Here is a 26,224-nt window from a genome sequence, read left to right as displayed (position 1 = left end):
AAAGAAGTCATTGTTAGTCTAGAATACTTGAGAGTAGCTTTAACTTCTGTGTACGTGGGGGAAGGGGAATGGTAAGAGTTGTGAGGGTTCTTGGAAAGGTAAAAAAGGAAAACAGTTCATATTGTGTAACCTGAAATAGAACTCCCTCCGCAAAATAAAGAAATAAATAAAACTGGGGTTTGGGAGAGGTAATGGGGTAGACAGTGGAGAATTTATGCTCTTGGTGGCCACTGGCATACTCTCTCACTCTCTCATCAAGAGATGCTTCCCACCAGGCACTCAGTATTGAATACTTTCCACAGATGAAGCTACAATTTACTTTAATATTAACAAATAACAAAATTAAGTCGAGAGAGTAATGATAGATGAGAAGATTTACTACAGAATTATTTTGAAATACAGAAGACTGGGTTTAAAGGTTAACCATTGGCATATTTTAATTATATTATAAATTATTGTTCCATGATGGCGCCTTTAAGCTTTAATTACTTCAAAGATGTATGCTGATTTATTCTGAACAGGACTTAAGGCAGCAGATAAATTAAGCACAAAGTATTTTAACTAAAATAAAGTTAAGTTTAAGAATTCATTTTTATAAAGTTTTAAGTAATTTCATCTCATTTATAATATCCATTTCATTCAGTGACTGACTATTGTAATCATAGTAGTACGTTGGTAATAGTAAAAGAAAGACTGTCCTAAAAGAACTGAAAATAGAGTTTTATGAGACGTCAACAGATTATCTGCACGGGTAAGACTATGGATGATTTTTTAAAGATTTTTTATTTTCTTGTAATGCGCATGTATTTCATTAAATTTATTCTTAGGTATCTTATTGTCACTGCTTTTGTAATAGAAAATAAATTTATTTTGAAAGAAAAATTAGATGACATAACATCTGGGAAATATAAGTTAGTATATACTGGTGTCTGATTTATAAGGTCAAGCCTTAACACTAAATTAAATTTACCTCACACACACACACACGCTCAGGAGTGGAATTGCTGGTTAGTAAGATTTGCATATATTCAACTCTCACTTGACTTCAGCCCACTTAATGCTTTTCTTTTGAGTTCAGATTACAGTATTTGGTTGGCAAATTATGAACTGGATTTGGCCTTATGTCTGTTTTAGTGGAACACAACTTTTGTTTACGTGTTGTCTATAACTGCTCGAAGGCAGATTTGAGTATTTGCAATACAAACCATATCATGCTGAAATATTTAAATATTTGCCCTTTGCCCTTTTACAGAAAATGTTTGTGGACCGTTGAACTATACTATTTATTTGTTGCTTTTGTTTTCTCTCTTGTGCCCTCTGTTATTGTTCTGTTAAAATGTTTAACTTTTATTGTGAATTGAGAGGGTTCCTCCTCAGCCACTAGACTGTTGTATACTCTTACAAATCAATAAATAAATGGTGTGTAAAAGTAATATGGAAAGCAGAGGTTTGTAAATGGAAGGCGTACAGAGGTGAAAGATAAAGGTAAGAGTATGAGAGTAGAAAGCTAAAAGGTAAGGGCAAAGCTTGGGCAACACAATACTGAGGAGGAAAGAGGCTTGTAAGAAATAAACAGTAGATTTAGCACGTTTAAATATTTTGACAACATAGTTTTTAAGTTCTAAAACTAGATGTTCTGATTCCTAGCCAATGAGACTATCTTTTAATTCCATTGCTCCTTCAAATTAAACTGGTGTATAAAATTTTTCTTTTCTGAAATGATTTGGTTTTGTAAAAACTTAAATACAACTTGAATTAAATATTTGCTTTCTCACTTTAATTTCAAATATTTTGAAAATGGACCTTCAATTCTGTAGATGCCAATAACGATATATTCAGTGTCTGAAATTTCATTATTTTGGTAGCCAAGCTATACTTTGCCAGATTGCCTGTTGAACCCCAGAATCATTTTTTTTTTAGCTATTCTAGGTTTTTGTTTGGAAGATAACCATTTTTAGTAAGTGAATTTAATAAAAATATTTTTCATGAATTACAGGAAATATATTAAACCTAAAGAGCAGTTGTTTAGTCATCTTTGTTACACCTTATGCAAAAAAAATCAGTGTATGTCAGGAAACCGTTAATAATTATGGAAACTTTCTCTTTGGATAGGCTCGCATGTCTTGGGATAGAGAGTCCATGGACATTCGATATCGTAGACTTCAGCATTTGCTTGAAAAAAGCAATATTTACTCCAAATTTTTATTGACTAAAATGGAACAGCAGCAGTTAGAGGTATGTATATGTGATTGATTATAGCTAATAGCTTAAATTTTTAAAATAAGCTTTATTGAGATATAAATTACATACAATAAATTGCACACATTTTAAGAGTTAGATGAGTTTTGACCTGTGTAACCACCGGCACAGTCAAGATAAAGAACATTTCCATTATCCCAAGAAGTTTTCTTCTCTCAGTGGTCTCTGCTTCTGGCCCCGGACAACCACTGGTTTCTGTTTTCTGCCACTATAAATTAGTATTGTTTTTTCTAGAATATTATATAAATGGAATCATATGATAAGCACTCTTGGTGTCTCACTTCTTTAGCTCAGCATATTTTTAAGATTCACTTACATGTATTAATTTAGTAGATCATTTTTATTCCTAAGAAGCATTCCATTGTATGAATATACCAACATTTTTTTTAAATTATGAATACTGTATTAATTAAATGAACAAGGATTAAGAACTAGGACATTCTAAATATTTTTGCACCTACATTTCTGCTTCTCTTTCCCATCTCCTTGCCTCGTTTACCATCCTAACCCAGAGGTAATTACCATCATGAATTTTGTATTTATCATTTTTCTGCTTAAAAAAATAGTTTAACATATATCACATGTGTGTATATCCATAAACAGTGTATATTTTTGGTCTTGCTTATTTTGAGCCTTATAAGAATGGTATCATACTATATGTAGTTCTTCTGTAGTTTGCTTTTGTCATTCAAGATGTGTTTCATTCAAGAGTAACTGCTTCTAAGCAGACATTAGAACAAAACTCCTGTTTTTAGTTCCAACTTCATCCTCACTGTGCTGCCTGCCAATCCCTGAGCTGTTGAGTTTCCTCAATATAAATTGCTTTACTCCAACATTTATTTTTTTAGTCAACTGTTAACTGATTTTTATCCTGTCTAGTGATATTTTTTGGATGCCAGAAATTGTGAATTTTATGTTGCTCAGTCTCCTTTTCTAAAAATTGCTTTATTGAAATATAACTGATATACACAAAACTGTACATTTAAAAAATGTATACCCATGAAGCCACCACAACCAAGGTAATGAACATAACCATTAATTCCAAAAAATTCTTCCTGTCCCCCCATTTTTAATGAGATACAGTTGACATGTAACATTATATTAGTTTCAGGTGTACAGTGTAATGATTCAATATTTGTATATATTGCAAAATGATCACAGTAAGTCTAGTTAACATTGTCACTGTACACAGTTAAAAAATTTTTCCCTTGTGATGGGAACTTTTAAGATTTATTCTCTTAACAACTTTCAAATATGCAATAAGTATTATTAATTATGGTCACCATGCTGTATAGTACATCCCCATCCATGACTTGTTTATTTTATAACAGGAAATTTAAACCTTTTGACCCCCCCCCCTCACCCCCCCACCCCCCAACCACCGGTCTGTTCTCTGAATCTGTGAGCCTTTTTTTTTTTTTTAAGATTCCACATGTAAGTGAAATCATATAGTATTTGTTTTTCTCTCTTACTTCACTTAGTATAATGCCCTCAAGGTCCATCCATATTGTCGCAAATAGCAAGATCACATTCTTTTTTTTATGGTTGAATTCTGCCCCTTTTATTTAATTTTCTCCCATCCCTCACTTCCTGTCTTCATCACCAGATAGCCACTGATCTGCTTTCTGTTATTATAGATTTGTTTGCATTTTCTGTTGGTGTTAGGTTCTTTTAGTTTTTATCTCTGAAAAAGTCTTCATCTACCTTTATTTTTGAAAGATTTTCTACTGGGTGAAGAATTTATTTTTCTTTAGTGCTTCCCCCCACCCACTTGCAGTATTTTAATGATGTTTCACTGCTTTCTAGCTTACATTGTTTCTAACAAAGCCAAAGTCCTTAGGATGGCCTACAAGACTATAAGCAGTCTGGTTGCCTCCCTCAACCCCCATACCTTTCAGACCTTGTTCTAGGTGTGTTTCCGGCCTTTAGGCCTTTGCACTGGCTGTTTTCTACTTGGAACCCTCTTCTCAATAGATATCTGCCTGGCTTACTTCATCATCATCTTCAAGCTTTGGCTTACATGTTTTCTCAATGAGACCTGCCCTGACAACCTTAAATAAAGTTACCTGGCACCTCCATCCTCACACTCCTGATCCCCTTTACCTTGTTCTTTTCTTCGCATTGCATTTATCATCTAAGACACTGTATAATTTATTTATAGTCCACTAGAAGTATGAAGATTTAAAAACTTGGGCAAGTGTCAGTACTACAATAAATCCTTTTGTCCCCATCATTCACATTTAACAGTTATCAATCAAGATTTTGCTACATTTGCTAAATTCTCTTTTTCCTTTGTTGAAGCCCTTTTTAACCCTTCGTTTGGTAAAATGAAACAGAAAAACAAATACCAAGCTTAATGACTCACTGTAAGGTAAATACTCTTTTAAACACCTCTTGGAAATGGTTTGAATCGTTTTCTGTCCTGCTTTTAAAGCTTTGTTAGGGGGCTTATGGAACAGCTTTTTTAGTCCAAGAATAACTTGGTCCCTCTTCTGAATGTTCTTGAAGCCCCATACATTAAGAGGCCCTTCAGCTTTGGCTGACGGGAATGTGAACTGTTCCTGAGCCCTTGTGAGCACAGGGATTGTTCTACCTGCTTTCTAGTTGCTCTTTTCCTGGCCTTCATTTTCTTACACTCACACACTGATCAGTACTCAGCCTGAGGATGCCACTACAGATCTTCAGAGCCTCTTTTGTATGAAACTGTCCCCTCTCTGATACTTGACCTTGGTTTGCTAGCTCCTCTGAGTTTTGCACTCTGTCTTTTCAACTCAGGAAGACTGTTGAGCTCTATTTGGGTTCTCCCTCCATTATTTGCACTTGGAAGTTGCCTCCAGGCAGTAAGCTGGGCAGTCAGAAGATTCGCGTGGTTCATGACAGTGTTCACTGTTCTTTGCTGCGTGTTGCTGAAAACCAGATATATTTTATCTAGATTTTAGTTGGTTGAGGCAGGAGGGTAAATCTGTTCACAGGACAGTGTTCACTGTCCTTTGCTGTGTGTTGCTGAAAACCACTGATATATTTAGATTTTAGTTGCTTAAGGCAGGAGGGTAAATCTGTTCTCTGTTACTCCATAAAGGCTTGAAGCGCAAGTTCTTGTTTTTTAATTTTTATATACAGTTTCTTCATTGCGAACTTAAGTTATTTGAGATGTGTGTTTCATACTTTGCATTTTCCACTTTTGACACTAAGAAAAAATTATGTTACAGGAACAGAAGAAGAAAGAGAAATTGGAGAGAAAAAAGGAATCTTTAAAAGTTACTAAGGTAATAGTAAGCTAGAATATTTTGTATATGTTACCTTAGATATCGAAGACATTCTCTTGTATTCTTTTGACTACTGATCATCTATTTAATTTTAATCTTTATCTGCTAACCTATCTTTGTTGGTTGCATAGAAATATGTAAAATCTGTTTCTCAGTATTTTATTTATTTATTTAGGGGTTTTTTTGTCTCAGTATTTTAGATATATGGGAGGAGAGCTAAACTATGACCTTTTTAGTTTCTTATTCTGTGGACTATATTTCATAATAGCAAAATTTCACTTTCTTATCTGGGGAGAAATCTGCAAATATTTTATACCTCAAGGCATTTTATAAGTCGCCAGCTCTTTTGGAGCATGTAATGCTTACTCTTCTTCATGCTTCTAACCTCGTCATGTCAACTTTGAGCCATAAAAATAATCTAAATTTGTATCTTGTACATAGCTGTAGCAATGGAACCAAAATTGGAACATATGACATACATGGTAATAGCATTTCAGATAGAGCATTCATTTAGGGATAGCCTGAATTTTAGATGTGATCTTTTTGGGGACTGTGTTTTAACATGAGGCTGTTTAATGCCATATTGATAGGGATTATACAAACAACACTTGTGTTAGTGAAAAGAGAAATAATAAAGGTAACATTTATTGAGTACTTACTGTGTGCCCGGGCATTGTTCTAAGCTTTACATGTTTTTACTTAACTCTCAAAGCAGCTCTGTTAGGTAGAGATACTGTTATTATCTACATTTTATGTATAAAGAAGCTGATGCAAGGAGATAAAGCACAGTTCATCCTCATTATTTATAGATCCCATACTTGCCACTTAGCCTATTTGCTAAAATCTGTCACCTGTGTTTTTGTGGTCATTCAGACATGTGTATATGCAGAATGGCAAAAAATTAAGAGTCCCAACATGCACATTCCCAGCTGAGGTCAAACAAAGCTATCTGCCTTATTTAAGTTGTCACAGTGTAAACAAGTGTCCTCTTTGTGGTCTATTTAATGCCATGATTTTTGCATTTTTGTGGTTTTGGTGGTTTTGCTGTTTAAAAGACTGTCAGCCACATTGTGCTGAAGTGCTGTCTAGTGTTTCTATTGCAAGAAGGCTGTGATGTTCCTTATGGAGAAAATAGGTGTGTTAGATAAGCTTCCTTCAGATGTGAGTTACAATGCTGTTGGCTTTGAGTTCAGTGTTAATCAGCATATGTTTTAAATGAGCTGTGTTTAAACAGCAACATACATAAAATAGGGTTATGCGTTGATCAGTTGATGAAGATGTGACCAGAGGCTTGCAGGAACCTAAACTTGTATTTCTTCTAGATGCACTGATTCAGTGTTAACTAGTTCAGTATTCACAGCGACTTTATAGAACACAACTATTGTGAATGAGAATTGACTAACTTTGAAGGTCACATATCTAATAAATAGTAATGCCAGGATTTGAACCTAGGATTAATTTCGGATTCCACACTTAATTTCTATACCAAACTGCCTTTGTTAGAAAATATCAAAATGCCAATAGGAAAAATAGGTAGGGTATCTTTAAGTCCAGTTACTTGATTCTTAGTGTGGTTATTGGTGATGTTAAAGTACATAGCAGATAACTCTGCAACAAAAGCAATTGTGGAAAACTGATGTTCGACTCAGTTACGAATTCCAGGAGCTTATTTTGGGGTTTTGAAGAATGTACTTATAATTTTACTGGCTTAATCATTTACTCGGTACTCTTCAAACTGCCGATTTCAATCAGCCTTCACTTTCACCAAGCTAACTTTTTATACCAGGTTTTGGGTTTTTTTCCCTTTATTCTAAAGGTGTCAACCATTAAATTCTGCCTATTCCATTTCACTAGTCTCTTTTGGTATTTTCTTTTTTAATCCTTTAAATTTTTAACTTCATTTTTATATTTACCTTATTTCTTTGTCATTTTTATTTTTCATACATGTTGTCTACCTATTCTTTGCCAGCTCTCATTCTGAAACTTTGTTTTTGAACACTTCTTCCTTTCCCTTATCTCCTTTCACTAGTAATTTTTCAGTTGGTTTTCTCTTTTATTTCTACTGTCAGTTGTATTTAACTTATAAATTATACTGAAAATGAGTACTCCTTCCATACCATACCCAGTGAGTATCTTCAGCATAAATATACAGTTAGAGAAGATGTACATGGTAATTTCAAAATAAAAATGCCTTCTTTGTTTCGTTTTGAAATGTCTCTTACATGGAAGAAAACTGAGGAAAGTAGAGTCTTTGGGAAAAAGTAGAGGGATATGGTTATGAACAAGTTATAGTAGGGAAATACAGAAAAAGATTACCTTTTGGTAAGCATAATAGTGAAGAGTTGTGGATGTGGTTCAACTGCAAGGAAAGCTAACCTAATCAGTGCCTTTTAACATGTAATACCGTAGAAGTCTTTAGGAAAATAATACTCTAAATCCTTGTTTTGTAGGGTAAAAATTCCATTGATGCAAGTGAGGAGAATGCAGGTAAATTTCCTTGTTCCAGTTTTGAAGACTATGTGTTTATATTTTTGTTTTAATTACTATAAAAAATAATTTTTTTTTATAGTTATGAGAAAGAAAAGAGGAAGAGAAGATGAATCATACAGTATTTCGGAGGTCATGTCAAAAGAGGTAAAAATAAAGGGGGAGGGATACATAAGATTCGATGTTGAGTAAAACCTATTGTGGGTTTTGAACCACCTTAAAGCTGTATTGATTACTGTTATTTACCTGGGTTTTCAGCCAGTTAAGTGTTTTAAGGAGGAAGATGGTACCATCTTCCTGTTTGTTAAAGGAGCATGAGTTTGGCCTAATCAGAAATTATTATAACTTCTTAGAACCTCAAAACTGTATCTTAAGAACTCTGTTCTTTGTTTGAAAACCATTAAGGAACTAAAATCATAAACTCATTTCTAAAGCCATTTCTTTTTTCACCTTCTTACGTATTACCTCATTAAATAGAAACTAATTAGAGTGTCCTCAGTTGTGACAAACCCTAAATATTCCTTAAGCATAATTTAATGTATCACATTCTTAATATTAAAAAAATACTAACCTTAATTACCTACTCCATTTTTCTTTTACCTGAGATTCTAACTCTTTACATCTTCATAAGGTATAAAGTTTCACATAATACTTGTCTTTAGTCTAGGGATGTACTCTGATATTTTCTCTTTTTTCCCATTTAAAAATAATAGTTGAGACCCACTCAATTTATTATGGAACACACTCAGCCTGCGGTTTGAAAACACTATTAATGAGATTTATTGAAGTTTAGCTAATCACACGGCTGTTATTTTAATTCATCAAATGTTGGTGGCATATCTGCTATGGACAAACTTTGTTCTAAGTGGATAAGATCAATTAGTAAAGAAAGGTAATTGTAATAGGAAAGAACCTTTTGTATTATAAGTTAGTCACTAAAGGGATGTTGCCTATAAGCTTAAATTATACATAATGGCCCATCTCTGGGAACCCTGCTTCCCAGGAATGAGCATTAAGCTAAAATACCTTTGTTTAGCTCACAGGAAACATCCTGACCAGGCCCACCTGTGAATGACTACAGGGAGGAAGAAATTAACACATCCCCTCCAGAGGCTGATGGGAACCAGGAAATGTTTGACTTTACTCCACCACCACCACCCCCTTTTAGTATAAAAGGAGCCTGAATTCTAACTCAGGCAAGATGGTTCTTTGGGGCATGAGCCCACCATCTTCTCGGTTTGCTGGCTTTCCGAGTAAAATTGTTATTCCTTGCCCCAGCAACTCGTGTCTTTTGATTATTGGCCTGTCAAGCAGTGAGCAGTACGAGCTTAGACTCGGTAACATAATCACTGTCTTTGCCTTAGCCTATATCCAGTGAGAAAAATTTAGAAGGAAGTAGTCAAATATAATTGGATAATTGGAAAATGCTATTGAGCATATAAAGGGGCTCTTAACTCAAGCAGGAAGTTCATAAAGGTTTCATCTAGGAAGTTGAGACTTGGATAAAAGTTAAATCATTTAGAGGTGGGGGTAGGTTAATAGGGAAATAGTAAGATATAGGGAGGTTACTGGGGATGTGTTGTAGGAAGAGAAAATAACCTTTGACCAATGTCCAGAGGCAGGAAGTTCCTGGAAAGTTAAAAAAACTTAAAAGGAAATTATATTTGGCTCCAGTTTGTAAATAAACAAGTGGTGAAGGATGAAGCTATAGAGGTAAGCAGTGTCAGGAGTTAAGGAGGTTTAATTTCTAAAAAGAATACTTAGTAATTGGTATCATTTTGAGTCATTCACAAATTGTTCTCCAAAAAGGTTCAGTTTATCTATCCATTTTAAAAGACAGCTCTTCTATCTGTTCTCTATATAAAATCTCTTTGGCCTTAGAATATGAATATCATCTATACTTACATAATACTTTACATATACACATGTATGTATGTGGTGTCATTCACTTACATGTCCTGTCATTTTCCTGTGTATCTCAAATTTGAGATATGCTTAAAATTTCCTGAATGTATCATACTATTTTATTCCCTTGGTCCTCTGCACATGCTATTCTTTCTGCTTGAAATACAGCCTAATTCTGTCTTTAATGATTATCCCTTGATGACAACTTTTTCAGATAATTTGATATAATACTCTCCTAAGTCACCAGGGACATTGTCTCCTTACCCTTAGCATCTAGTAGGTAATTCAAAATCAGAACACTTTTATTCTGTATTTTTAATGTATTTGTCTTTGCCTCTTGCTCAGGATTGCAAACTCAGTCCTCTAATCCAGAGAGAGGCCTAAAGTGGGCTGGAGTTGGGACTGTAGTACATTTGGGAGTGAATACTTGAATAATGGTAGTAACCTAAAGCAGGGTTTGGAGAACTTTTTTTGTAAAGGGCCAGATGGTAAACATTTTTGGCTTTCAGTAGTTTTGTGGGTAACTAATCAACCCTGAACTTTGCCATTGTATCCAGAAAGCAGTCATAGACAGATTGTAAACCAGTGAGCCTGATTTTGTTCTAATTAAACTTTATTTAGACATTTATAAAAACAGGTTGCCGGCTGGAGTTGGTCCACGGTCTGTAGTTTGCCAGCCTCTGTACTAGAAGACTTTGTGAATTTGGACTTAGTCTATTCAGATAAGCTTTAACTAAAAAAAAAAAAGCTGGAAGATTTAGGAGTAAATATCCCAATTTTTAAGCGCTGCTAACGAATTCAGAATTTTATAAGATGCTATCGGCTTCATTCCCTATGAATTCATGGCATGATGGTGTAAAGAAAATAAAAGACCTGAACTGTTAAAAAAAAAAAAAAAGATTCTATGGGCTTAATTTTGTCTGAGGTCCACCTGTATTCTAATTACCTTCAAGGCTTATCCCCATTTCCTGGCATAAAATCAGAACAAGAATAAATGTTAAATAAATGAATGAACCACATTCGTTGTTATTTTGTTTTTGTTTTCTCAATGTTTTAGGAAATTTTGTCTGTGGCTAAGAAAAGTAAAAAGGAGAATGAGGTAAGAGATTTATAATAGATATTAAATTTAGGAGTCATATTTGCTTCCCTGATCTCTTAATCACCAGTGTACATTTTTTCTCACTAGTTATCCTATTTCTTAGCTTTTTTTAAAAAAAATAACCATTTGGCTTTTTTTATCCTAACATGCTTCTTATATATCAAGTTTAGGTGGTCTATTGCATGTTCCTTAGTGTGTAAATATTAATTTATGGGTCTTTGGGAGTCTAGCAATGATGCAAGTAACTGTAACCATATGGATATATACATTCCACATGTATATATTCCATAGCTTGTGGAAGCCCTGAGGGATACTTTAATCTTATTTCTGGCCTTCAAGATTTTCTTTGGTTCTGTTTGGGAAGGCTTGATTTTACTCCCACCCCAACCCCTCATTTTATGTAGAGAGGTTCCTTGTTACCTGAGTATTTACTATCCAAACCCCTATAATTACAGGATTTAGTCTTTGTTCAGTATAAGGATTTGTTTATGATGCAGTTATAACCCAACTATGTTTAATGTAAATAAGATTAAGTAAGCATATTTTTAATAAATATTTAGTTGCGTTTTTAAAGATAAAGCCCAATCTAATCTTCTACCACAATTTACTATGGAATTGACATTTTATAATATACAATAAATAAACATAGATCTTGTGTTCATTTGGAAGAATTCTGACAAATGTATACATCTGTGTAACTATTATCCAAATCAAGATTTAGAACCTTATTATGGTAGAAGGATCCCTTGTATCCCTTTCCAGTCATTTCCCCACCCCAAACCTAAAGGCAACTGCCTCTTGACTTCTATTATAGTAGTTTTGCCCAATTTTTTAAAAAACTTCTATCACAATCTAGTTTTCATACAAATGAAATATAAATAGTATTCTTTTATTTCCTGCTACTTTTCATTCAGCGTGGATAATAATCATTGATGTTGTTGAGTTTGTTGCTAGTCGGTTTCTTTTTATTGCTGAGTAGTATTCCATTGAATATTATAATGTCTTAATCCATTTTCTTCATGAGCATTTGGATTGTTTCCACTTTGTGACTATTCTGAATGAGGCTGCTATGATAATTTGTGTAAAGATATTTGTGTGGACATGTTTTGATATTTTTTCTGTATGTACCTAGGAATGGAATTGCTGGGTCATATGGTAAATGTAATTCAACTTTATAAGAAAGTACAGATCTTTTTCCAAAGTGAACACACCATTTTACTCTATTGCCAGCATTTCATGTTGTTAATCTTTTTGATTTTAACCGTTCTACTGAATGTGAAATGAATCTCATGTAGTTTTATTTTGCATTTTCTTAATTACTAATGTAGAGTTTATTTTCATGTTTGTAATGGCTGTTTATATGTTTTCTTTTGTAAAGTTTCTGTTCATATCTTTTGCCCAGTTACTGGGTTATTTGTCGTTTTGTTGATATACGAGTTCTATAATCTCATTGTTGTCACATATATAGACTGTATTTTCTTTAAGTTCGTGGCTTGCCTACTCATTTTCTTAATGATATCTTTTAATAAGCAGAAAATTTTAAATTTTGTAATAGCCCAAATCATTACCTTTTTTCTTTTGGTGGTTAGTGCTTTTTTGTCTTGTATAAGAACTGTTTGTCTGTCACAGAATTATCAAGTTATTCTGTTTTCTTATAAAAGTTTTATGGTTCTGGGTTTGATGTTTAGGTATATCATTTCATCACAGATTTTATGTAGGGAGTGGTGAAACTCAAGTTTCCTATTTTTCCAGTTGAATATCCAGTTGTGGCATCATTTATAAGACTTACCATTTGTAAGACTTCCCTTTGAATTGACTTAATCCTTGTTTTCATTTTCTTAGAATAGAGTTGTGGACATAGCTAACCAATAAAAATCTACCATTGGTCATAAGTTGGTGCTGTGTCACAAACAGATAAATTGACATTCTTAAGTTTGATATAGTGAGTTTTTAAACTGTATTTACTTTGCCCCTTTGCCTGTAGTGAAAGTAATTACTTAGATGAAAGTAAATATTTTTATGTTCCTTGAAAATAATTTTTTTAACAGACATTATCTGTTATCCTGCCTATGGATGAAGGAAATTATTAAGAAAATAGTTTAATAAATTCTTGGGTAGCATATTTTAGAGGTTTGGAAGGGATGTTTAATTGTAAAGGTCATTTCAGAAGTATATGCCTGTTATATGTAAGGGTTATTTTCAGAAGTGTTTTTTTTTTTTTCCAGTGGCTTTGAATTTGTGGGGGAATGGAATTAACTGTCTAGAGGGTTTTATTAAACATGTAGCTTTATTTTTTCATACCCAATGATTATACGACTGGGCAAATTTTGATTAGCAGTTACATTTTCTGATTAATGGAGAGTAGCAGCATTATTATGTATTAAACTTCTAATTAAACTTTTTTCTTTACAGGATGAAAGCTCCTCTTCTAATCTCTGTGTAGAAGATCTTCAGAAAAATAAAGATTCAAATAGTAAAATTAAAGATAGATTATCTCAAACGGTTAGGCAAAATACTAAATTCTTTTTTGACCCAGTTCGGAAATGTAATGGACAGCCAGTACCCTTTCAGCAACCAAAACACTTCACAGGAGGAGTGATGCGATGGTACCAAGTGGAAGGCATGGAATGGCTTAGGGTAATGAATCCTCAATTTTAATACAAGATATTGGTTCATTTCTATATGATAACCTATTAATATGATGTAACACAACTTGAGTTGTTCCTTCTGTGTTTCACTATTATATATAAAACAAACACTTCTGTGTAAATACTTATTTTCTAACTTATTTACCCAGAGTAAATTTTTGAAAGTGAAAAATTATCTTATTCAAGGCTACCAACATTTTTATGGCTTTGATAACTGAGTTCCCACAAGTGTTGTTATAACTTATGGTGTACATATGTCAGTCTCATCATAATTATCATCTTTGGGTTAAAAGAAGAAATAAACTTACTGCTGATTCAATAGGTGTTTATGTCAGCATTTAAATACAGTGTATATTATTTTTGTCCAGATGCTTTGGGAAAATGGAATTAATGGCATTTTAGCAGATGAAATGGGATTGGGAAAGACAGTTCAATGCATTGCTACAATTGCATTGATGATTCAGAGAGGAGTACCTGGACCTTTTCTCGTCTGTGGCCCTTTGTCTACACTTCCTAACTGGATGGCTGAATTCCAAAGATTTACACCAGAAGTAAGACATGTTTCCTTTTGTTAAATATATTATCATTACAAATGTTTTATTGTTTTGTTGCCTGAATTAAGCTATAGATCTCTTACTAAAATTATGTTGATTTCTGTGTAGCACTATATCTTATTTGACTTATCTTTCAGTCTCAGCAGTACCTTCTCTAAGTTTATATAGAATAAACTAAGTTTCCATAGTAATCTCAGACATCTTGCCTAAAACATCCGTGGGTGGTTTTTAGTGCCTTGAATAATTTGACTCACCTGAGATAGACCTGGGTAGAATTTATTTTTAATTCTGTTCATTCTTATTATGGTGTTTTCCTTCCATACCTATGCATTTTAGCCACATCATTGCCTTATGAGAGTATATATTCCAAAAATAACTTCGCCATCTCTCTCACCTTACACTCAATTTGGTTTTATGGCTTTTTTATCCTCCCATAGTAGCCCAATAATTTATTAGAATTGATTGACTCATTTTGTTATAGAAGTATAGAAGTAAAGTTAAATTATACTTTTTCTTTCAGAAATGATTAACTTTATATTTTACAAATTGTTGTTATTTACATTTTGTTCTAAAGTTGGTTATAAATCAATATAAAATCTTTTAGATTCCTACTATGTTATATCATGGTACCCAGCAAGAACGTCGAAAATTGGTAAAGCATATTCACAAACGGAAAGGGACATTGCAGATTCATCCTGTGGTGATCACTTCATTTGAGATAGCCATGAGAGACCGAAATGCATTACAGGTATGAATGGTCTTATTGGATTCTTTGTAATCCATAAATCACATTTTTCTTAACTTACAACACTTTGTCACCATCCAGTAGCATTTGTTTGTTTATTTTTTCTGATGGAAGTAATAGATTGCATTGTGCATATTCCTTTAGAACCTGGAGGTTTATATTAACAGAAAGATTGATGGGCTTCCTTGGTGGTGCAGTGGTTAAGAATCTGCCTGTCAGTGCAGGGGACACGGGTTCGAGCTCTGGTCCGGGAAGATCCCACATGACGTGGAGCAACTAAGCCCGTGTGCCACAACTACTGAGCCTGCACTTTAGGGCCCATGAGCGACAACTACTGAACCTGTACACCACTTTAGGGCCCGCGAGCCACAACTACTGAACCTGTACGCCACTGAAGCCCGCGTGCCTAAAGCCGTGCTCTGCAACAAGAGAAGCCACCACAGTGAGAAGCACATACACCGCAACGAAGAGGAGCCCCCGCTTGCCACAGCTAGAGAAAGCCCACGCTCAGCAATGAAGACTCAATGCTGCCAAAATAAATAAATTTAAAAAAAAAAAGAACGATTGACATGAAGGTTGTAGTCTCTAACAAGAAAATTAAAGCCTTTGGTACTTTGATCTATAGCCACGACACCATTTTATTTATTCATTTATTTTTTAATTTTAAAATTAAAATTTTTTTCCTTGTTTTCTTTTTTTAATTTAATTTAATTTAATTTTTTTGGCTACACCGCACAGCATGCAGGATCTTGGTTTCCCGGCCAGGGAGCGAACCCGTGCCCCCTGCAGTGGAAGCACAGAGTCCTAACCACTGTGCCACCAGGGAATTCCCTCCACAACACCATTTTAAAATCAACCAGACATAGACCTAATCTGTGAATGTATTACAGATGTCTCTGACAAGTGCTTTAAGTATATAGAACTTATCCATTTAATTTTAATTAAATAGTGGAATATATGAAGACAAGTTATTTTTTATTATCTTATGGACCTACTATGGCATAACATTCCCATATCTGTTTTTCTTTGTGTTGTAGCTACTTATTTATTAGTGCCCAAGTTATTGTAATGCAATTGGAAAATGGACTTCTCATTGCCTCTCTCAGTTCGGTTTTTGGTGTTTTTTTTTTTCCTTCGGTAACATGGGCCTCTCACTGTTGTGGCCTCTCCCGTTGTGGAGCACAGGCTCTGGACGCGCAGGCTCAGCGGCCATGGCTCACAGGCCCAGCCGCTCCGCGGCCTGTGGCCCGGACCAGGGCACGAACCCGTGTCCCCTGCATCGGCAGGCAGACTCTCAACCACTGCGCCACCAGGGAAGCCCCATTTTTTGGTGTTTTGAACTTCTTCCTCACTGCTCCATGTATTTCACATACAGTTCTTTACTGCTTTGTTTTACTCTGACCAGTACAGTTGACCCTTGAACAACATGGGGGTTAGGGGCGCCAACCCTATGTGCAGTAGAGAGTTTGCATATATTTTATAGTGGGCCCTCCATATCTGCAGTTCCAGATATGGATTCAACCACTCATGAATCCTGTAGTACTATACGTGGTATTTATTATTGAAAAAAATCTGCATATGAGTGGACCCGTGCATTTCAAATTTGTGTTGCTCAAGATTGAGCTGTATGTAAGATTTTACTTGTGTGCTGGTAGAACTTTGGAATGTGGTTTGTAGTTATGTCTTCACAGTAAAAGTAATACATATTGCATGTAGGAAAAAGTAGTGTACAGAAAGACCTGAAAGCACTTGTAATTCTACCTGAGAATTACTACTGCTGTGTTACATAACTATTGTTAGCATATAGGTATAATTTATAAATATGGTAATACTTTATGTTGCTTATTGAAACACCTGTTTTCTACTAAATAATATAACATGAAGATCTTCTAATTATTTTGATTACCATAGCCAGACCATATTGAAACAATAAGCTTCCTTGTCAATTCCATTTGCCAGTGGCTAGAATTTTTGTAATTTTCCCTTTCACTGAATTTTTATTATTATATCAAGGATCCTAGCTTTAGGGGTTGATGGCATTAGGGGTACAGAACTCCTATTCCTGAGTGGCAGCAGAAGTAAATGAGTCCATTTACTAATTCATTTATCAGATTCCTCATCATTTCTGTTGCATTGGGTTTTCTTTTTTGCTTATTCATTTATGAAGGATGTTGTATATTTTGTTTCATTTTTTTAAGGTAGATATAGTGAGAGATTATTCAGGCTATCTGATTTGTTTGCCTTATCAGAAAAAAAGTTCCAAGTTTTTTATTAAAGAAGTCATAATATTATTTTAAGCTATGAATGTATAAAGTAAAATGCAAAAGATGTCCCATTTCATACTCTTCCCCCAATTTGCTAATCCCATTATCCAAGGATACCTACAGTTGCCAGTTTGGTACTTATACTTCCCAGAAATATTGCATATTTCTGTATTTTTACACAGTAAAACAGAGGAACTTTAGGTTTGCTTAATCAAGATAAAAGAGCACAGATATTAAAGATGAGAAATTAAAACAATTTTCATGACAACTTAATGAAAGTAAATGGTTAGCTTTCTGTGAAGATATACATTACCAAAATTAGCTCCAGAAGAAAGGAAAAACCTAAACAAACCAATAACTATGTAAGAAGTTGAGAATACCATCAGATAATAAAAAGTGTCAATCTCAGATGTGGGCTTCAAGAATGAAAATTCTAACGATATTTAATGTTTCAGAGCATATAGAACTAATAAAGTCCTTCAGTTCTTTTTTTAGGACTGCAAGATAACACTAATTAAAACTCAACAAAGCATTAGAAAGGAAAAGTACAGACTGCTTTGACTAAAGAATGTGAATGGAGAAATCTTAAATATATAACAGCAGGTGGACTTTATTAGTTCAGGACCAAGTGAGGTCTGTTACAGCAACACAAGTATATATCAGTTTTAGGAAATTAATTCATTCTCTTAGTAGATCAAAGGAAAACATGATCATCTCAATAGGTATAGAAATACCGTTTGATAACATCGAACATTCATTCCTAATAAAGAAGTTTTATCTTTAAAATTGCTTTTAGGAAAAATTGTGAGATCATCATATAAAAAGTTTCCCCTGAATTCCTTTTCTAGAATTGCTACTGGAAATACTTAATAGTAGATGAAGGACACAGGATTAAGAACATGAAGTGCCGCCTAATCAGGGAGTTAAAACGATTCAATGCGGATAACAAGCTTCTTTTGACTGGTACTCCTTTGCAAAACAACTTATCAGAGCTTTGGTCATTGCTGAACTTTTTGTTGCCAGATGTATTTGATGACTTGAAAAGGTAGGTAAGCGGTTATTTAATTATTTCCTATGTTTTTCTAACTGTCTCAAAATCTGTGCTCATAGTTTAAATTAATTTCTATCTTCTAGGTAGCTGGATTAAAGTGATAGCTTTTGGCCAGTTCTTTGTGGCATATATGTTCTGCTCTTTTTATTTTATTTTTTCCAGTTTTATTGAGAAATAATTGACATATCACTGTATAAGTTTAAGATGTACAGTATGACGGTTTGATTTATATGTATTGTGAAGTGATTACCACAATAGGTTTAGTTAACATCCATCATCTCAAATAAATAAAATGAAAAGAAAAAGTTTTTCTCCTTGTGATGAGAACTCTTAGGATCTACTCTTAACAACTTTCCTATATATCATAGAGCTGTGTTAAGTGTAGTCACCATGTTATACATTACATACCTAGTGTTTATTTACTTTATAACCGTTAGTTTGTACATTTTAACCACCTTCCTCCAATTCCCCTTTCCCCAAAAGTATGTTCTACTTTTGACACAAATTATGAGAGGAGATAAATAAAAGATTATTTTAAAGCTTTTATTGCATTGATTAGTAGAGACAAGCTGTTTTATGCTGCCTTAAAAAAATTTTTTTTTTTTTTTTTTTTTTTTTTTTGGCCACACTGCGCGGCTTGCGGGATCTTAACTCCCCAACCAGGGATCGAACCTGGGCCCACGGCAGTGAAAGCCCCAAATGTCTTAACCGCTGGTCTGCCAGGGAGTTCCCTGCCTTAACATATTTTTATAAAGCTCCTTATTGTCTTGACTTTGTGAAACACTTTCAGGTGGATTTTTCTCATTATTTTCTCACAAACAAGAGATAGGTTGAAGGTATAGGGGTTGATACATCCCCTGTCTCACACATAAGAAAACCCAAGTGTCAAGTTATTAAAAATATAACTAGTTAATGCCAGAGTCAAAAATATAACCAGAGTCTCCCAGTTTCACCCTCATGCTTTTTACTCTAGAACTGTTTGAATCTTAGCTTATATCATAAAAAGCAAAAATAAACAGTTTTCAGAAAATCATTAGTATACTCAGAATGGAAGAGTAAATAATCTTACCAGACATTAAAAATAATTAACATAGAAGTTTCAAAATCAGGAGGGCAAAATAATTGATTTACACTTACTTTGGCATCAGTGAAGGAAGAAAGTTAATTTTATATGGGAGAATAACTTTTAATGTTTTATTTTGAGAATGTATTCCACCTCTGGTGACCAGATATTAGCCCAAGGCCAGGCTGTCTTAGGGAACATTTATTAAAAGGCAAGATTTCCAGGTCCTATGCATTTCCACTGAGTTAGAACACTGAGGGAGGAGCTGGGAATCTGAATTTATAAAATGTGCCTGAGGTGACGAAATTTTGGAAATATCTGATGTAACTACTGCATTAATGTTGTTGGCATTTTTCCCAATTGTATTTACTGACAATATAGCGTTACTTAGTGTAGACATGCTTATATTTAATAGCTCATGTTAATAGGGTTGTTTTTTTTTAACATTGTGAAGAACTAAGGATATTAATAGATATCATTATCAGGGTACATATATGTTGAATTTTAAAAACACTGTAGTGGGTCACATTTTTACCTAAAGAGAGAGATCATGTGGTCTTGATATTCAGAGATAGTTTTCATTTCTTTAACTTTATTAAAATGTTCCATAAAATGTGTACCTTAGGATGTGGGGGCAGTCTGGCTGTGACATCTGTCACCCCACTGATTGCTAGGGTTGATCTGGCTGACCTGACTGGCTAGGCCAGTGTCCCCTTCCTCCCATGGGACATGTGCATTCCTCCCGAAGCTACGTGCTTTGTCGTAGAGGATAACATTCCCCAATAGAGGAGGACCCATCTCAAGGTCCATTTGTAGGAGAACATGGGATAGTCACGCTTCCAAGACTCCAGACATATCCTAATGAAGTCTGCCTTTAAAAAGAGGAAAAAGGGGGGCTTCCCTGGTGGCGCAGTGGTTGAGAGTCCACCTGCCGATGCAGGGGACACGGGTTCGTGCCCCGGTCCGGGAAGATCCCACATGCCGCGGAGCGGCTGGGCCTGTGAGCCATGGCCACTGAGCCTGCGCGTCCGGAGCCTGTGCTCCGCAACGGGAGAGGCCCGCGTACCGCAAAAAAAAAAGGGGGGGTACTTTAATGTTTATTTGATATTTATACTCTTGTTAAGATAATATATTTATTGGAATCTAAAAAAAAAAATGGTTCTGAAGAACCTAGGGGCAGGACAGGAATAAAGAAGCAGGTGTAGAGAATGGACTTGAGGGCATGGGGAGGGGGAAGGGTAAGCTGGGACGAAGTGAGAGAATGGCATGGACATATATACACTACCAAATGTAGTGGGAAGCAGCTGCATAGCACAGGGAGATCAGCTTGGTGCTTTGTGACCACCTAAAGGGGTGGGATAGGGAGGATGGGAGGGAGACACAAGATGGGAGGGGATATGGGGATATATGTATATGTATAGCTGATTCACTTTGTTATAAAGCAGAAGCTAACACACCATTGTAAAGCAATTATACTCTGATAAAGATGTAAAAAAAAAAGATAATTATAAATCAGAAAAAAATGTTCCCTTTAAGAAAATATCTGCTTCATAATACACAGATTAATACAAAGTTGAAAATGTAAAACATATGTCATGTTAATATAACTGATTTATATGTTAGGTTAACTTGTAATAATTTTTTTATTTTACAGCTTTGAATCTTGGTTTGATATCACTAGTCTTTCTGAAACTGCTGAAGATATTATTGCTAAAGAAAGAGAACAGAATGTATTGCATATGCTGCACCAGGTTTTGACTTTTCTTATTCTGCTTACTAGACTCATAGAATGAAAAAGGAACCCTAGAAATTACCTGTTCAACCCATTGTGGTAGAATTTGAAAAGTGAGCCCCCCCACCCCCAAATTTAACTTACTCTCCTGCCCTTTTCCCTCCCCTAGAGGTCTCATGGTGTTAAAGCAAAAGTAAAGTGCTTTTTAAAATTTTGTCCTTTTCACGTATACTCATTTTACCCCTAATGGTTACTGACATGTTTGTCAGCCAAAAATGAAAATTTTTATGCAATGTTTGCCAATAATAGTTGCATAATTTACTTACTTGTATGATCCATTCTACTGTTTTGTACAAACTCCATCTATCCTTTTTTTTTTTTTTTCTGTACGTGGGCCTCTCATTGTTGTGGCCTCTCCCGTTGCGGAGCACAGGCTTCGGACACGCAGGCTCAGCGGCCATGGCTTACGGGCCCAGCTGCTCTGCAGCATGTGGGAGCCTCCCAGACTGGGGCACGAACCCGTGTCCCCTGCATCGGCAGGCAGACTCTCAACCACTGCACCACCAGGGAAGCCCTATCCTATCTATTTTTAAACAAACATAATCTTTCAAAGGTCTCCTAGTTTTCATATGTGGGCCTGAAAAGCTTCTCAATTGTGCTTTGACAATTTTATTCAAAATCTTTTTGAAAAAGTTTTTTTGACTTTGAAGTGAGATAGTACGTAAATCAAAGTAAAAATAATACTCCAAATCTTACTTCCCCATATCATTTGCATGTTTTTCTGATACTTGCCTGTAGGTATATTTGTGTCTGGGCCGCTGTCTACAGATACTTTTTTCTTAAACTACTGGTAATGTTCTCTCTTTCTCTGGAAAATTAAAGTCTCTCTATGCTTGGCTCTATACCTTTGAGGTATTTAAGTACAGAGCCCTAATCTATATGTAAATTAATTACTAATTTAAAGGGAAGGCTATAAAGGATATAAAATGATTTTTTTAAGTTGACTTTCTTTTAAAAACCTAAGTAGTTTAATAATGATATAGTTATCTATTGCTTCTCTGTTGTTTTATAAATGTGGAAATCTCTTGTCATCACAGCTGATGAAGGAGAGTAGTTTTAAGTCTGAAGTTTTAGAACTTATAGAAGGAAACTTTTCATGCCTACTTTTCTGGATCAGTTGATTTTTTGGTTTTCTACTAATTCGAAACCTCACTTTTAAAAACTGTGGGCTATAACTTTATCCCTAAGAAGTACAGATATCACCTTCTTATTTCAGCTTTTTAAAATATTCAAGTTATACTAGAATTTTTGAAAAATTAAGTTGTGAAATGTTACAGATAAACGCTATGAGTTTGTCATGTGGTGGTTTTTGGTCTGGAAAATTTCAAGGAAATATTTTATATCACCTTTTGAGATGTGATAGTTTTATATAGGAAGAAAAGAGGAAGAAGGGGTAAAAGGGTATTTGGGGAGAGTATTCCTTGAAAATACAAAAATGTTTAATATTTATATATGTTTATTCATGTTTAAATTTTAGATTTTAACACCTTTCTTATTGAGAAGACTAAAATCTGATGTTGCCCTTGAAGTTCCTCCTAAACGAGAAGTAGTTGTTTATGCACCACTTTCAAAGAAACAAGAGATCTTTTACACAGCCATTGTGAACCGTACAATTGCAAACATGTTTGGATCCAGCGAGGTAGAGTGTGGATTTGAAATAACCTACCTGTAAATGAGAGTTGGCATAGAAAATTTCATGGTTGATTTCAGTCTTATATGAGGCTCATCACCTGTTTTCATGACTTGTTGAGGGTGAATTTCTAACTGGAGTATAAGGCATAAGGCCAATAGCAAAAATTGTCTCCTAGTAATTCTGTGGTCCTACTAAAATTCAAGTGATGGTTCCTGCATTGATTGCTTTATAGTCATCTGAAATACTGTCTGGGGATGGATTTGGAAATACATTCGAACAAGCACACAATATACTAAGGGCTTGCCAACTAGACCAGTCACCCCAAATATACAATCCCTTTACAGCAGGTTGTTGGTAGCCAAAAAATTTAATAAAATCCTCTATTTGAAAGAAATATCTTTTTTAGTTACCCACCATATTACAAGAAATTGAATTGGAATGTGATTATCTTATAACTGAAGATTAGAAGACCCTTAAATTTTGTTCAGATGTCCAGATTTTTGACTGTTTGCCATGGACCTGTGTATTTCTTTTCAAAGTATTTATGATTACGCATTTCTGTTTTTGTACAACCATTAGACTGTTATCCCATTTTCTTTTTTGTTGTTGTTTAGCGGTACGCGGTCCTCTACTGTTGTGGCCTCTCCCGTTGCGGAGCACAAGCTCTGGACGCGCAGGCTCAGCGGCCATGGCTTAAGGGCCCAGCCGCTCTGCGGCATGTGGGATCTTTCCCCAACCGGGGCATGAACCCGTGTCCCCTGCATCGGCAGGCGGACTCTCAACCACTGCACCACCAGGGAAGCCCTCATTTTCATTTTAATTAAAGGGAATCTCTGGCTTTTTAACTGTTAGAAAATTAAAGTAGTTGCCTATTGGAAGGAATTTCATTGCAGTATTATACCAATCCAAAAAAATAACCTCTGTAGTGCAGATATGTGGAGCTTCATTTCAGCCCAAAGCTATTAAATTCCTTTATATAAGTTCAGAAGTTTTATCCATCCTTATTTTTTTCCACTGATATGAATGCATTAACTCTGATTCCAGATATTGTCATCAGTGTTAAAACAATTAAATTTCCCAGGATAAAATTTACATTTGGCTATAGTTTATGGATCCTTGATTTTGTGCCTTTGGAAATTAATAAACTTGATGATGACAGACAAAATTATTTTTTTCTTTATATGTTAAAACATTTTGTACATAAAAATATTATATACCCTACTTTGTGTGTGTGTGTGTGTATAGAATTTAAGAGTATAGCTTTTTTTTTAACATTCTTTTTAACATCTTTATTGGAGTATAATTGCTTTACAATGGTATGTTAGTTTCTGCTGTATAACAAAGTGAATCAGCTATATGTATACATCTATCCCCATATCCCCTCCCTCTTGCGTCTCCCTCCCACCCTCCCTATCCCACCCCTTTAGGTGGTCACAAAGCACCAAGCTGATCTCCCTGTGCTATGCAGCTGCTTCCCACTACATTTGGTAGTGTATATATGTCAACGCTACTCTCTCACTTCGTCCCAGCTTACCCTTCCCCCTCCCCATGTCCTCAAGTCCATTCTCTACATCTGCGTCTTTATTCCTGTCCTGCCCCTAGGTTCATCAGAACCTTTTTTTTTTTTTTAAGATTCCATATATATTTGTGTTAGCATATGGTATTTGTTTTTCTCTTTCCGACTTACCTTACTCTGTGTGACAGACTCTAGTTCCGTCCACTTCACTACAAATAACTAAGAGTATATATATAGCTTTTTAAAAAGATATTTCTTTAATTTATTGTTTTAGAAAGAAACAGTTGAGCTGAGTCCCACTGGACGACCAAAACGGCGAACTAGAAAGTCAATAGATTACAGCAAAATAGATGATTTCCCTAATGAATTGGAAAAATTGATCAGCCAAATACAGCCAGAGGTAGACCGAGAAAGGTGTGAGTTTAAAAATAAATTTAAGTATTCTTTAAACTGTGATTTTTTTTTTTTTTTTAATGTCTCATTCATGGATTCTATATTTTGTGCAGAGCTGTTGTGGAAACAAACATCCCTATAGAATCTGAAGTTAATCTGAAGCTGCAGAATATAATGATGCTACTTCGCAAGTGCTGTAACCATCCATATCTGATTGAGTACCCTATAGACCCGGTCACACAAGAGTTTAAGGTGAATACTATTTAATAATACACTGTTTTGATGTCTGTAACTTTTTATGTGGGGTGAAAGTGTCATTTTTTTTATTATTACTTACAGTAAATACTGTTATATGAAGATTGTCTTCTCCCCCCAAATTCAGAGAACTTTATGAATGTTAGAAAAAAGGTGGTTTTCTATATGTAAGCTAACTAATATTTTTATTTATATATTTCATGTAAACAGCTAGGAATCCTCCTAAATTTAGAGTGATATTGGAAATATAAGTTTTTAAGTAACACAGTTGATTTCCACTCTGTGTTTTAGTTGCTGTCTATTTTGGAGATTGTTGTCACCTTTTCAGTATTCCTTTTAATTAGTATTCAGCTTGTCAAAATCAGTCGGGCTGCTCATTGTTTAAATCTCAACAGATAGCCACAGAAGAGAGCAAAAAGTTATGTTGATTTGTGGGCTTTCAGATTAAATGAATGAAATTGCTTTCTTTGGCAGTTGATGGAAAAACAACCTAGTAGTAAAGGAAATCAGTTCTCAGTAACCCTCAATAACCCTGTTTTGTACTAGTTTACAGCAGGGTTCCTTACCCTTGTCAATATTGACATTTTGGGCCAGATAATTCTTTGTTAAGGAAGTGCTGTCTTGTGGACTATAGGCCATTTGTCCAGCATCTCTAGCCTGTAGCCACTAGATGCCAAAATATTTCCCTCCCCCAGTTGTGTCAACGTGTAAAGTATCTTCCAGACACTGCCAAATATAAGCTGGGGGTGGAAGGCAAAACTGCCCCTATTTGAGAACCAGTGTTTTAAAGCTTTTCATTGAGTAAGGAAGAAGATAATCTCTGAAGGTAATTAATATTCACCGGAAGGTTAAAAATTTCATTTTGGATACTTAGGTTGCTTATAAGCTCTTATACTTTCTTTAATTTCTACTGAGAGCTTTAGCAGTAATTTTCATACGCATTTGGTTGAAAGTGTACTCAGTTATAAAGAATAAACCTCAACATTAAGTAAGTTTGAACTTAATGTTCTGTTATACAAAGTTTTGGGGAGAGGTGTGGGGAGGATAGATTATACACTTAAACTGAATTTTGTTTTTTGTGAAATCATTGGTTTTAAATTGTAGAGTTTGTCTTTCCTTGAGTATGTCTTTCCTTTTCCTTTTTTATCTTCTGATAAAAAAGATCAAATAACAAGGTCAATTTAAAAAGTTTTATAGGGACTTAATTTGTCATTGAAAATTAAACTGTTAACATGGTTTTTATTTTAACAAAAACAGATTATTAGTAGTTGTTGTGACAATTTCTTTTTTCCTT

The 26,224-nt window shown here is 34.8% G+C and overlaps 1 protein-coding gene across 2 annotated transcripts in view; it reads left to right on the top strand.

Moving 5' to 3' along the window:
* Window positions 1–26,224, top strand: part of HELLS (helicase, lymphoid specific) — a 40,755-nt gene that overhangs the window by 3,330 nt on the left and 11,201 nt on the right. For both annotated transcript variants that reach the window (XR_013824205.1, XM_079899571.1), the window contains exons 3-15: window positions 2,113–2,235; window positions 5,469–5,525; window positions 7,976–8,012; window positions 8,095–8,159; window positions 10,975–11,016; window positions 13,429–13,653; window positions 14,033–14,215; window positions 14,823–14,966; window positions 18,076–18,272; window positions 20,996–21,092; window positions 22,611–22,772; window positions 24,557–24,696; window positions 24,789–24,927. Coding sequence is in view for 1 of the 2 variants with exons in the window: in XM_079899571.1 (XP_079755697.1) it covers window positions 2,113–2,235; window positions 5,469–5,525; window positions 7,976–8,012; window positions 8,095–8,159; window positions 10,975–11,016; window positions 13,429–13,653; window positions 14,033–14,215; window positions 14,823–14,966; window positions 18,076–18,272; window positions 20,996–21,092; window positions 22,611–22,772; window positions 24,557–24,696; window positions 24,789–24,927 (1,611 nt within the window). In the remaining variant the exon portion in view is untranslated. The remainder of the gene's footprint in view (window positions 1–2,112; window positions 2,236–5,468; window positions 5,526–7,975; window positions 8,013–8,094; window positions 8,160–10,974; window positions 11,017–13,428; window positions 13,654–14,032; window positions 14,216–14,822; window positions 14,967–18,075; window positions 18,273–20,995; window positions 21,093–22,610; window positions 22,773–24,556; window positions 24,697–24,788; window positions 24,928–26,224) is intronic.

This window comes from Stenella coeruleoalba (genome assembly GCF_951394435.1).
Source record: "Stenella coeruleoalba genome assembly, chromosome: 16".
Lineage (NCBI taxonomy): Eukaryota > Metazoa > Chordata > Mammalia > Artiodactyla > Delphinidae > Stenella > Stenella coeruleoalba.
This window is presented reverse-complemented; position numbering and strand designations above follow the sequence as displayed.